The 14,482-nt window shown below is 45.7% G+C and overlaps 1 protein-coding gene across 1 annotated transcript in view; it reads right to left on the reverse strand.

The window, feature by feature from the left end:
- Positions 1-6,472, reverse strand: part of LOC134910167 (sulfotransferase 6B1-like) — a 144,207-nt gene extending 137,735 nt beyond the window's left edge. The window contains exon 1 of the mRNA XM_063917893.1: positions 6,196-6,472. Coding sequence (XP_063773963.1) covers positions 6,196-6,418 — 223 coding nt within the window. The 5' untranslated portion in view covers positions 6,419-6,472. The remainder of the gene's footprint in view (positions 1-6,195) is intronic.
- Between the last annotated feature and the right edge of the window lie 8,010 nt (positions 6,473-14,482).

Here is a 14,482-nt window from a genome sequence, read left to right on the forward strand (position 1 = left end):
AAGGACTGCTATGGATGAGGGGTGGTGTTGCTGGGAAAGAGGTACAAGGTCAGAGGCGGAACCAGCGGTGGTGCTAGGGGGCACCAGCCAAAATTTTGCCTAGGGCATCATGTTGGTTAGGGCCGGCTCTGCACTAGGGATGATGTGAATTTGTTGTCCTAGATTCTTCTGACTTATTTTCACACATGTGATTATGCTGGAGAGGAATTTATATTCATCACCCATATATATTATGGTGGAATTAGTATCAGGTCAGTGAGATGTTTTTGGGGTTTGTTTAGGTAACATCACAGGTGATGGAAGTGTTTGAGCTTTTTGTATATTATCACCCTGTGGAAATTGCTGTAAAGGGTGATGGGTATCTACACTTGTGTTGGCACTATTCTAAAATTTTGTCCCATTCATCTTTTGAGATGATCTATTTACTAAGATTGTGATAAGGCCTGGGAGGCGAAGTCTCTTAATATGTGTTTTTGTTTTTATTATAGACGTTGTAGCAATACTTTCTAATTCGATGTTGGTTTGACTAAGTACTAATGCCGGTCTTGAGAAAGGTTAATTATTGAACCGAAACGTCGACCCCAAGGCTCTTTTGATGACCAATAAACATTGTTCTTTTATGCACAAACTGTTCCATATATCTGCGTGAGTGCACTCTCCACCGAGTGGAAATTTGGCTATTTCAAGTAGACCTATTTTGGTCTATTGGGAGCACCCGCCACGTTGAATTATTGAAGATGTGAGTGCAGGATCAGCTGGGATATTGTGTATATATATATATATATATATATATATATACACACACACACACACACACACACACACACACACACACACTCTGTGTATATACCCTTTATTCCTTGAAAAAAATGTAGCAATACATGAAACCAAACGTCGGAAGTACAACCCTGTGTTGTGTTCTATTTATTGAAAGTCTGTGGAGTGCATATACTTTTCTTGTGTCATCCTCCAAGCTGGACACCCCAGCACATCGGATTTACTGTATGAGAGCTGGACATTCCCACTATATATATATATATATATATATATATATATATATATATCTATATCATGATCTTTTGATGTAGTCAAGGCACCAGAGTGGAGTTTTTCTGCGCCATCAGGATTCAAGGCATTTATTCTACAGTACCTGTTGTTTTGACCTTGTCAGTCATTATGGCGATGCAGCCTGAAATGAATGAAGTGAGTGGTTTTGCAAGCATCAGCCTGTTAGCAGGTGAAAACCTCAGCTACTCAGATTCCGATGCAGATGGAATCTTATTTAAGGAGAAGATGGATCAAGCCAGTGAAGCATCTATGTCTGCAAAACAAGTGTTTCAGCAATTGCTTAAACTGCACAAAAGGGAAATAGACTATTTCCTACATGGAGTAAGTCTTCCTGACTATTACAGGGATAAAAGAATCCCCAGGGGATTCAGGATTCACAACATACCCACCACTGGACGCTTTAATTTGGAGTTTTGCAAACAGTGGGCTGCAGTCCTGAAAATTGTTCTTATGATTTAATTATTTTGGATATTGAGGAGTCAGCAAGAGTTAAAAACTACACGGGAGCACATAGTGAACTTTGAGAAAGATAACTTGAACATCTTAAAACAAGATTCTGAAACCCTATGGCTAGAACAGCTGGCTACACAAGTAGATAAGTACAAAGCAGATATCATTGCCTTCAAAGAGAAGAAGAGATCTATTGTGGATCGTGACTATGAGGAACACAGAGTCTATGCATGGGTTAACAACAAGCAACGTAGTTTCAGATCCCTTCCAAGAAAGCCCAGGAAACAGAACAAAAGCACCAATTTGACACACGTCTCTAGTAAAGGTGCTTTATCTAGAAGTGACAGTGACATCTCCTCTGAACAAACTTCTTCACAGTCACAAAAGCCCCCTTTAGGGGTGACCACGAGGGTGAAAGCAGGGCCTCGAGGAGACGTTTTACAAGAAGACGGAGGCCAGTGGGCGAGGCAAATAAAAAAGACCATCCAAAGGAAAACATAGTCTTTAATTTGCCATCACAGCCCTTGTCATCTGATGAGTTGGTTGTTTTAAATAAAGGGCCTTTCTTTTGTGCCCACCAACTTCCCTGATAGAAATCTGCAGCTTTAAGAACAATTTGAGACTGAACCAACCTTGCATACTAAAGAGTTACCATGTTTGAAAAAAATCTAGTTTTGATCCACCTTCAACAAATATAAATGTAAATGTAACTATCAAAAGTTATACTCAACATATCAACAAAACTATTGAAAATTGTTCAAAAAGAAAGGATACTTCTGGCAGAAATTTGACAAATGGAGAAAGAATAGCTCTGGAATATTTGGCTAAATGCAAAGATATTACTATCAGATCAGCGGACAAAGGCGGCGGCATCGGCATACACGATGTGTCGGCATACAAAGCAGTGATATACCGTCAGCTGGAAGACCAGAACGTATATGGCCTTTTACAACAGGATCCAACTCTTATGTATAAAAAGGAGCTCGACGAGCTGTTACAGTCTGCTGTAATGAATACCATCACTACACAGAAGGTGTGCGACAGCTTGATAACGGAATTCCCAAAGGTACCTTTGCTTTACACGTTACCCAAGCTACATAAAGATTCTGTTCCCCCCATGGTAGGCCAATCATTTCGTCCAGAAACTCTTATGTATTACAAGGTTTCAAAATTTCTGGACTTTTATCTACAACCAGTGGTCCAGGGTGAACAAACGTTCCTAAAGGATACCACAACCTTTATTATTAAACTCCAGGAACTTCTTCCTCTTCAAGGCGATCATTGGATGGGAACAATTGAGGTGGTAATCCTGTGCATCAGTATCCCTCATGGGAGAGGGCTGGCAGCTACAAAACATCTCTTAACCAGTAACCATAGGTATGAGGGTCCAGACATTGATTTTTTCCTATCTCTTCTTGAATTAACCCTTATTCAGAACTATTTCCTGTTCGACGGGAAATTCTATATTCAAAGACTTGGATGTGCCATGGGATCTTGTGTGGCCCCGAGCTTTGCAAATGCATTCATGTTTGCCCTAGAGCAGGATTTGTTTTTCACCAATTTAGACATATCGAGACACAGGTGTTATTTACGGTACATAGATGATATCTTCATCTTATGGAAAGGTACCGAGACACAATTTACATCTATGATGGAAGAGATCAATTTAGCCGATGAGTGTACTGACGGTGTTTACCTACACTGTCAGTAACTCCAGGATACACTATCTGGATGTATCAATATCCTTGGCTAATGATCAGTTATGTACCACTGTATACCACAAGGATACGGACCGAAATACACTTCTTGCCGTCAATAGCCATCATCCTGGTTCATTAAAATGAGAACTGCCATACTCCCAATTTCAGAGAGTCTTGAGGATCTGCAGTAACACCGTAGAAGCAAAGTCACAAATTAACATTGTCATGCTTAAGTTTATCGCCAGGGGCTACAATCCAGTTACATTGAGAAGAATCCGAGCTAAGGTTTTAGAGATACCTAGAAATGAGATTCTGAATTTAAAGTAACTACTAAAAAAGAAGTCCCAAATTCAATGATTTTGGTTACAGATTTCTCCACTGCTAGCAAAGAGATCGATAATGTAGCCACAACATTCTGTCCGCTAATAAATACTGATCCCTCTCTACCAGCCTTGACAGATAAAAAATTGATAGTTGGGCACAGAAGGGGTAAGAACCTTAAAAATATGGTGGTTCACAACGATGTGACTAATCTCAAGCCTGATCCACCAGTCCATTTTTTGGAGTAGAAAACCAGGCAATTATAGATGTTTAGGCTGTGTTGTTATCTTGATATAGGAGATTGTTTTTTCACACCATCTGGTAAAAAAGTATAAAACTCAGTACCCCCTGGCTTTTACATCACAAACAATATGTAATTTATTACATCAAATGCCCCTGTGGATCTCTTTATGTGGGCAAAACCATTTGCCAATTTAAAGAGTGCATGGCAACTCATAGGATGTCAATACGTCATGTGCTAGACGAAGATCAGCCAGTAGCCAGGCACTTTAAACAGATGGGCCATAATTTGGCAAGCCTATAGTACAAAATGATAGACCATGTGCCGGCCTCTATCAGGGTAGGAAATAGAGGTAACATTCTCCTTAGAAAAAAAGCAAAGTGGATACACACGTTGCAGACTCTTCAGCCATGTGGGCTTAATGAATACTTGTCTTTGAACTGCTTCTTTGATAACGGACTTCCTTTTTGTGTCAAGTACAATCTTTCCCCTTGATATCTTTTAATCTCTATATTAGTCAGTATGGCTATATATCTGATTCTGCATTTATATCATTATGTATTTTTCAATGGATATTTACATGCACTTCACATTAAGGGCTTGGCAGTCTACCTTTATTTATGTATTATATTTCATACAGGATGCCACCGTATGTTTGTAGCTGTCACTATGGTGATGGGCACTTGGCAACCAGACCCTAGGCGGTGAGCATTGAAGCGTCAGTTCTGCGGTGCACATAGTAGATGACGTCACGCGCCATTAACCAGAGCTGGCCGCGGGTGGGAGCACTTATGGTGTGGCACTATTTTGGTGAGTAATGTGATATTGTTGTTTATTCCTTGAAAAAAATGTAGCAATTAATGAAATGTCGGAAGTACAACCCTGTGTTGTGTTCTATTTATTGAAAGTCTGTGGAGTACCGACTACCTGTACTTTACTTGTGTCATTCTTTAAGCCAGGCACCCCAGCACATTGAATTTATTGTAGGAGTGCTGGACATTCTCACTACGTATATAGGGGGTCATTCCGACCCGTCCGCACGCAGCGTTTTTTCGCTGCGGTGCGAACGGGTGCGGAATGCGCATGCACGGCAGCCACTGTGCACATGCGCGACGTTGCCCGGCGACAGAGGTCACCAGGTTATGTCACAGCTACCGACGAAAGCGGTCGCAGAGGCAACCACTAAGAAGATTGACAGGAAGGAGGCGTGGCAGGGCGGATCCGGACCGTTGGAGACCGTTTTCGGGGAGTGGTGAGTAAAACGCAGGCGTGTCCAGGACAACGGAGGGCGGAGAGGAGTGACATCAAAGCCTGGCCCATTATTGCTGGATCCATCGCACGGGGTAAGTATGTCCAGGGCTAGTCTACTTCTGCTTGAAATTTTTTTTAGCTTAGCAGGGCTGCACAAGCGATCGCAGCCCTGCTAAGCTAAAATACACTCCCCCATAGGCGTGGACTATTGATCGCAGCAGCAGCTAAAAGTTGCTGGCAGTGATCAACTCGGAATGACCACCACGGTATATATGAAACTGCTGGAGAATACAAGACACATTTTTTTTTTAAACTAACCACTTGAAACAGGGGCCTACTATCACCATCCGCATCTGGGGATGACAAGTGATAAACTCAACCCAACTAGCACTGCATAATTGACTACATCGCATGGATGTATCAATTATCGCATGCAGGGACAGAGCTTGTGAGCCACTCCACAGAATTATCGGGGTATTTTTGCCCGACATCGCCGCTACCACCGCTGGGTTGACCCTTGTAATGACTACCTGCCCCCCTCCGCTCTGCGGATCCCTCCGATGATCATACTCACCAACACCCGAGGATCGTTGATCGGGGCTCCCTGCTTGCTGTGACCTCTGGAGCTGTAAAGTGAGCTTTGCAGCATCACTTTACTGCACTGGATGACACTGGAGCATCAGGGAGCCCCAATGACCAGCAGCCCGCACCAGAGCCCCGATCACCGGTCCCTGGGTTGGTATGTTTTTTTGTTTTTTTTTTACTTTTTCTTTTTTACACAGTGATCAGCTTGTATGTCCATCGGACACACAGAGCCGATCACACTGCCTGCTACCTGTATAGCTTTCTCTGTGTAGCTGTACAGAAGTAAACAATCTGCAGTGAGCTGGCGTAATTATCACAGGGCGCACTGCTGTGTTTACAATTTTTGTTTTGTAAAACTGGTCAGATCACATTTCCCATTATGAATTTGAGAAATGTGATCTTGCTTACTTAAATAAAAGGGGAAAGTAAAGTGAAATAAAGGGTTTGGAGCCATTTAATACATTCAGGTGATACTAAAATAAAGTGATCATGGTGTGAAAACACCCTTTTTCACATTATTTTAGTAAAACAAATGTTAATAATATGCCCCTTAGCAAATGTAACGATTTCCCCACTTACCACATTTTGGATAAGTTACAATCAGCACATCATCTTCTCTGGCTTCAAAGGGCTCTAAGGCTTGGAATGTGGCCTCACTACAGAGAAGGGTCGGGTACAGAATCCCCTTATAATTAAATTTGAGTTCCTCTGGAGTCTTCTTACTGGCCTCTTCAGCTACTCTTTTCATTTCCTCCAGGAATATCTCCCGTTTAGATTTGCTTTGCCCTTCAGAACCAGACATCTTCCTGCACGGTAACTGAATGGAGTAATGAGCTTTCACAGGCACTTCCTTTATGTATGAGGCACTTAGAGGGAAGTGTTTACATGTGCACTGCTGCACATTCCACACACACATTCACAGTCAGAGAACACTGCTTATATTACATCATTATACTAGCCAGTGCCATATAAAGGACCACATGGGCCTGGGGCTGAAATTTATGAAGGGCCAATTGTGTACCATCACAGGGGGAGTGACCAGCAACAGCAGGATTGTGACTAGGGGTTGTGTCACGCAGGGCCCACCACACATTGTCCCTTGAGTCAATAATTACAGCAGCCAGTCTCAAGCCAACAAGTAACTGCAGGTTCTTTTGGCTTGAGAGCGGCTGCTGTAATTGTTGGTGGTCTTGAAATTGGTCTGGAAGGGGACCGAAGCATTGACAACCGTTACTACAGCATGTGATCCAGGTTATACTGTTTCTGGTGTTATTACATTTACATTCTTTCTTCTATATCTATCTATCTTTCTCTCTCTATATATAATAGGGTTGGGTATGTGTTACCGGCAGACGGGATCCCGGCTACGCTCACCACAGGTTCTAGTTCCACTCTATGGGTGTCGTGGATACCCACGAGTGGGAATAGTCCCTTTTAGTCGACATGCCAACTGTCGGGATTGTCAGGCTTCGGGATGCAGGGGGAGGTATTGTGACCGACGGTCACATAATTACATCCCATATATCTATATATGTCTATAGCTCTATTTCTTTCTTTCTATATATCTATCTATCTCTCTCTCTCTCTCTCTCTATATATATATATATATATATATATATGCTGGTATAATTTATTAGTAAAAGATCTATACAGTTCAATCGATGTTTTGCTCCAGAAGTGAGTTTCAAAACAATCTAAAAACCTATTAAGGTTGGTGATATAGGTGCTGGCTAGTGTCTAATAGAAGTGTGTAGAATGTAATGTGTGTACAACACATACAACATGAAATATTTGACAGTATTCAGGGTGGATGTGTGAGGGAAGTGTATGAAGACAGATATGGGTGTGGGGAGCACCAGTGGTAAGTAGTACACTAGGGGAACACTTGTATAGCACTGTCCTTGAGATAATAGCTAGGCGTCTGGCTTTGAGTGTGGGCTTGCGGTATTGTGGTGCCTTGCTAATGTTACATGCCGGTTGACGGGTGGTATAACTAACGGTTGGTTGGAGGTGTGTGCGTCTGTCTGTGCAGCAGCTATTTATCCCGGCTTCCCTTAGCTATAAGCAGCAGCTAGATAGCTCAGTCACGATCTCCTGGGCCATCTTCATGAAGCCCCTTTTATTCACGTTATGATAGGTAGAGCCCCTTTTATACATGTTGCGCCAGGTAGAGCCAGATATACACACTGCGTCTGATAGAGCCAGATATACAATCTGTGCCAGGTACAGCCCATTATACAAACTGCGCCAGGTAGCCTCTTTTACACACTGCACCAGGTAGAGCCCGTTATACAAACTGCGCCAGGTAGCCCCTTTTATACACTGCGCTAGGTTGCCCTTTATACACACTGTGCCAGGTAGCCCATTTTACACACTGTGCCAGGTAGCCCCTTATACAAATTGCGCCAGGTAGCCCCTTATAGATACATTGCGCCAGGTAGCTTCTTATAAACATTCACCAGGTAGCCCCTTATACACATTGTGTCAGGTAGCCCATTATGCAAATTGCACCAGCTAGCCGTCACTCACCATCTGGCGCCTGTGGTCCCGTGGCTCTATGCTCTGCTCATACTTCCGCCCAGCGTGAAGCTGAAGGGGAGTAAGTAGTGGCAGGAGGTGGCCGTCAGGAAGCGTCTAGGAGAGGGGGTAGCCGGCAGGAGGAAGCGGTGAGGTGCGGGCAGTGTGAAGTGGCCAGGACAGGGGTCGGCTGGCTGGCATCAGGAAGTGGTGGGGGGTATTGCGGTGCAGGCAGCAGACGAGTGCTGATGGCGCTGGTGGGGTGACTGCAGCCTCAGGCCACAGTGCCCTGAGCGCCTGCCCTGCTAACCGCACCTAAAACCGCCACTGGCGGGATCCCCTGAGCTGGATGACCAGCGTCCCTCCCCGCATCCCCCCCCCGCGCAGCCAACCCTCCAACGTCGACAACAAAGCCCTTCCCAGTGCACATCGTGCAGCCAAATGCACAAGGACAGAGTGTCCACAGACATGCAGATCACCCGCCTGAGCATAGCCTCCAATGTGAGCAACCCAGTCTGTGCACGGAACTAATCCCAGCAACATACCCATGTCACCACAGACACACAAAGCCTCCCCCCCTCCCTACACACACACAGCCTGTTTCCCCTGTCCCTACACACACCACACACATACAGTACATACATACACACAAAGCCTGTTCCACCCCCCCCAGCCTGTCCTTTCCAACACAAAATCCCTGTTCCCCACAAATAATAAAATAAATAAAAATATACAGTATATTTACACATACACTGTATATTGGCCACACAAAATATTGTTGCATGTATTCTACAACTGAAACAAATAATTGTGTACCATGAACAGTATGTTTACCTGGGTGTGTATCGTTTTGCCGGCGGCCAGGATGACTGTGTGTGTGTGTGTGTGTGTGTGTGTCTGTGTGTGTGTGGGAAGGGGGTCGCCACAGGTTCTATTCCCACTCTATGGGTGTTGTGGACACCCACAAGCGGGAGTAGTCCTGTTAGTTGGCATGCCAACCATCGGGATTGTGAAGGGGCGGGATGTAAGGGAAGGTAACGTGTCCGGCGATCTCCTGACCGGCAACCGCCGGTCACATAACTGCATCCCATTTACTTTACTAGAAATAGTAACGGTCCATTTATTTGGGGTCCAGAGAGAATGAAGTCCCAGCTACTGTGACAGCTGCTCAGCTCCCCTACACTCCAATTATTATGATCAGTGGATTCAGAGTGAATAAATGTTGCATAACTGGGCCACCGTACATATCAAGCACACTCAGTGGGGTTAAAATGGCCTGGGAATGTCAAAACATTCAACACTTGCAGTAAAAGCATTCCTGCCCTTTCGCTGTCAATAACTACTAAGGGCTACCTCCCACCATCAAGCAGTGGTATATAGGGCTGCCAGTACACATTATGCAACACAGTACCTCCAATTTATATTATGACACAGTTCATATGTCACCTTACAGTGTCCCTAGTTTATATTATCCCACCCCATAGGTGCCGATTTATGTTTTTGCTGGTGCTTGGCGGGAGGCAGCAGCGAGGATGAACAGGCGGCCGCGGCAGTTACTAATGCCTATTACACATTATGCAACACACCATAATGCCCATTATGCAACACACCGTAATGCCCATTACACATTATGCAACACACTGTAATTCCCATTACACATTATGCAACACACCATAAATGTCTACTACGCAATATGCCACACACTGTAATGCCGATTACACATTATGCAACACAGCGTAATGCCCATTACACATTAAGCACACACCGTAATACCCATTACGCAATATGCCACACACTGTAATTTCTATTACGCAATATGCCACACACCGTAATGCCCGTTACGCATTATGCAACACACTGTAACGCCCATTACACAATATGCCACACACTGTAATGCCAATTACACATTATGCAACACACCATAATGTCCATTATGCAATATGCCACACACCGTAATGTCTATTATGCTATATGCCACACACCATAATACCTGTTACACATTATGCCACACATCGTAATGCCCATTACACATTATGCAACACACCGTAATGCCCATTACACATTATGCAACACACTGTATGCCACACACCATTATGTCTATTACGCAATATGCCACACACCGTAATGTCTATTACCCATTATGCCACACACCGTAATGTCTATTACATGTTATGCTACACCCTGTAACACCCATTGTGCGTTATGTCACACACTGTAACGTCAATTACATATTATGCCACACACAGTTATGGCCCTGACATAATTTTATGCCCCACACATAATAATGCCCCTTACAAATGATGCGACACACTAAGACTTCTAATTACTTTTAAATTACCTGCCTGTTGCTACGGGTCTCCTGCGCATTGCCAGGGGTTTCATGCACGTTGTCAGGGGTCTCCATGTTGCGAGGGGTCTCCTGCACATTGCCAGGGGTTTCCTGTGCATTGCCAGTTGTCTCCTGCATGTTGCCAGGTGTCTCCTGTGCATTGCCAGGGTTCTCCTGGCCGCTGCCCCAGTAAAGTATGGGAGGGTGGGTGCATGCATCAGTATGTATACTGCTAGCCCCTGCAGTGGATTGAGATGCGCTGGGGGCTGCAGAAGCGCTTCCGTACTTTGCAGTGTAAAAACAAAACCTTCAAATGCCCGCCGCCGGGGAGACAGGTGCTAGAGCTCAAATGTGACCTCTAGCGTCTGTCTCCTCCTTGGCGGTGGCCATTTTTGGTGGGTTTTTTTACTCTGCAATGTACGGAAGTGCTTCTGCAGCCCCCAACTTGTCTCAATCCACTGTGGGGGCTGCGTTGGCTAGCAGTAACTGTACTGGGGCAGTGGCTGGTTCCGTGAGTGCTACTCATTGTCTCTGGGTGCTCGGGCTCGGGAGCACCCACGGAATCGGTGCCTATGTCCCACACTATAGTGCCTGAACGTCATACTGTGCACACATTACAGTGCCCAAGTTCATACAGTATTATGTAACATTATAATGCCCTCCAGTTCATTTTAAACATCATCACAAAGAACAGGTCCAAGGGCATAACTAGATATACAGTATTTTAGGCCTCAAGCCAAAAGTTTGTATGTGCCACTATGGACCACCCAATGGTGACAAATGTGTAACTCATCTTATCTCTGGGCCCCATAGCAGCTGCACTCCCTGCACAGATGGTAGCTATGCCCTTGACTGGAGCTCTGGTCAACCATACAAAATATATATAGGTTAAAGTGGGGGGGACTAGCTCCAGCTCCTCCACAGCCCTGCAGAGTAATTCCAGTAGAAAAGCCTGCTCCATCACTCACATAAAAGATGATGCAGGCTGTGCTAGTGTCACTGATGAGCTATAGCCACCTCCCCCTTCCACAAGTTCTGGTGGCTACTTGGTCTTCCTCCACCTGTGGCCCACTATGTATGTGATGTCAGTCCATCACCACCGCTGAAGTGAAGAGCCATGAAGAGGAGCATGCTCCATGAATGATGAAGACAAGCCAAAAGGTGGCTGGAAGGACACAGAGAGGCAGGGAAGCTTTGGGGGACACAGGGAATGGAGCTGCTGGAGGGACAAAGGTGGTGACCTGCTGGAGTGACAGAAGCAGATATTTGTATAAGGGGCACCACAGTGGTCATTATGTATATAAGGGGTGCTCCTACTGGGGCATTATGTATATAAGGGGCACTTTTGTGGACATTATCTGTATAAGTATCACTTCTGTAGGCAATATGTGTAAGGGGCACTACTATTATGTAGAGATGAGCGCCGGAAATTTTTCGGGTTTTGTGTTTTGGTTTTGGGTTCGGTTCCGCGGCCGTGTTTTGGGTTCGACCGCGTTTTGGCAAAACCTCACCGAATTTTTTTTGTCGGATTCGGGTGTGTTTTGGATTCGGGTGTTTTTTTCAAAAAACCCTAAAAAACAGCTTAAATCATAGAATTTGGGGGTCATTTTGATCCCAAAGTATTATTAACCTCAAAAACCATAATTTACACTCATTTTCAGTCTATTCTGAATACCTCACACCTCACAATATTATTTTTAGTCCTAAAATTTGCACCGAGGTCGCTGTGTGAGTAAGATAAGCGACCCTAGTGGCCGACACAAACACCGGGCCCATCTAGGAGTGGCACTGCAGTGTCACGCAGGATGTCCCTTCCAAAAAACCCTCCCCAAACAGCACATGACGCAAAGAAAAAAAGAGGCGCAATGAGGTAGCTGACTGTGTGAGTAAGATAAGCGACCCTAGTGGCCGACACAAACACCGGGCCCATCTAGGAGTGGCACTGCAGTGTCACGCAGGATGGCCCTTCCAAAAAACCCTCCCCAAACAGCACATGACGCAAAGAAAAAAAGAGGCGCAATGAGGTAGCTGACTGTGTGAGTAAGATAAGCGACCCTAGTGGCCGACACAAACACCGGGCCCATCTAGGAGTGGCACTGCAGTGTCACGCAGGATGTCCCTTCCAAAAAACCCTCCCCAAACAGCACATGACGCAAAAAAAAAAAGAGGCGCAATGAGGTAGCTGACTGTGTGAGTAAGATAAGCGACCCTAGTGGCCGACACAAACACCGGGCCCATCTAGGAGTGGCACTGCAGTGTCACGCAGGATGTCCCTTCCAAAAAACCCTCCCCAAACAGCACATGACGCAAAGAAAAAAAGAGGCGCAATGAGGTAGCTGACTGTGTGAGTAAGATAAGCGACCCTAGTGGCCGACACAAACACCGGGCCCATCTAGGAGTGGCACTGCAGTGTCACGCAGGATGTCCCTTCCAAAAAACCCTCCCCAAACAGCACATGACGCAAAGAAAAAAAGAGGCGCAATGAGGTAGCTGACTGTGTGAGTAAGATAAGCGACCCTAGTGGCCGACACAAACACCGGGCCCATCTAGGAGTGGCACTGCAGTGTCACGCAGGATGTCCCTTCCAAAAAACCCTCCCCAAACAGCACATGACGCAAAGAAAAAAAGAGGCGCAATGAGGTAGCTGACTGTGTGAGTAAGATAAGCGACCCTAGTGGCCGACACAAACACCGGGCCCATCTAGGAGTGGCACTGCAGTGTCACGCAGGATGTCCCTTCCAAAAAACCCTCCCCAAACAGCACATGACGCAAAGAAAAAAAGAGGCGCAATGAGGTAGCTGACTGTGTGAGTAAGATAAGCGACCCTAGTGGCCGACACAAACACCGGGCCCATCTAGGAGTGGCACTGCAGTGTCACGCAGGATGGCCCTTCCAAAAAACCCTCCCCAAACAGCACATGACGCAAAGAAAAAAAGAGGCGCAATGAGGTAGCTGACTGTGTGAGTAAGATAAGCGACCCTAGTGGCCGACACAAACACCGGGCCCATCTAGGAGTGGCACTGCAGTGTCACGCAGGATGGCCCTTCCAAAAAACCCTCCCCAAACAGCACATGACGCAAAGAAAAAAAGAGGCGCAATGAGGTAGCTGACTGTGTGAGTAAGATAAGCGACCCTAGTGGCCGACACAAACACCGGGCCCATCTAGGAGTGGCACTGCAGTGTCACGCAGGATGGCCCTTCCAAAAAACCCTCCCCAAACAGCACATGACGCAAAGAAAAAAAGAGGCGCAATGAGGTAGCTGACTGTGTGAGTAAGATAAGCGACCCTAGTGGCCGACACAAACACCGGGCCCATCTAGGAGTGGCACTGCAGTGTCACGCAGGATGGCCCTTCCAAAAAACCCTCCCCAAACAGCACATGACGCAAAGAAAAAAAGAGGCGCAATGAGGTAGCTGACTGTGTGAGTAAGATAAGCGACCCTAGTGGCCGACACAAACACCGGGCCCATCTAGGAGTGGCACTGCAGTGTCACGCAGGATGGCCCTTCCAAAAAACCCTCCCCAAACAGCACATGACGCAAAGAAAAAAAAAAGAAAAAAGAGGTGCAAGATGGAATTGTCCTTGGGCCCTCCCACCCACCCTTATGTTGTATAAACAGGACATGCACACTTTAACCAACCCATCATTTCAGTGACAGGGTCTGCCACACGACTGTGACTGATATGACGGGTTGGTTTGGACCCCCCCCAAAAAAGAAGCAATTAATCTCTCCTTGCACAAACTGGCTCTACAGAGGCAAGATGTCCACCTCATCATCATCCTCCGATATATCACCGTGTACATCCCCCTCCTCACAGATTATCAATTCGTCCCCACTGGAATCCACCATCTCAGCTCCCTGTGTACTTTGTGGAGGCAATTGCTGCTGGTCAATGTCTCCGCGGAGGAATTGATTATAATTCATTTTAATGAACATCATCTTCTCCACATTTTCTGGATGTAACCTCGTACGCCGATTGCTGACAAGGTGAGCGGCGGCACTAAACACTCTTTCGGAG

This window comes from Pseudophryne corroboree, chromosome 4 (genome assembly GCF_028390025.1).
Source record: "Pseudophryne corroboree isolate aPseCor3 chromosome 4, aPseCor3.hap2, whole genome shotgun sequence".
NCBI lineage: Eukaryota > Metazoa > Chordata > Amphibia > Anura > Myobatrachidae > Pseudophryne > Pseudophryne corroboree.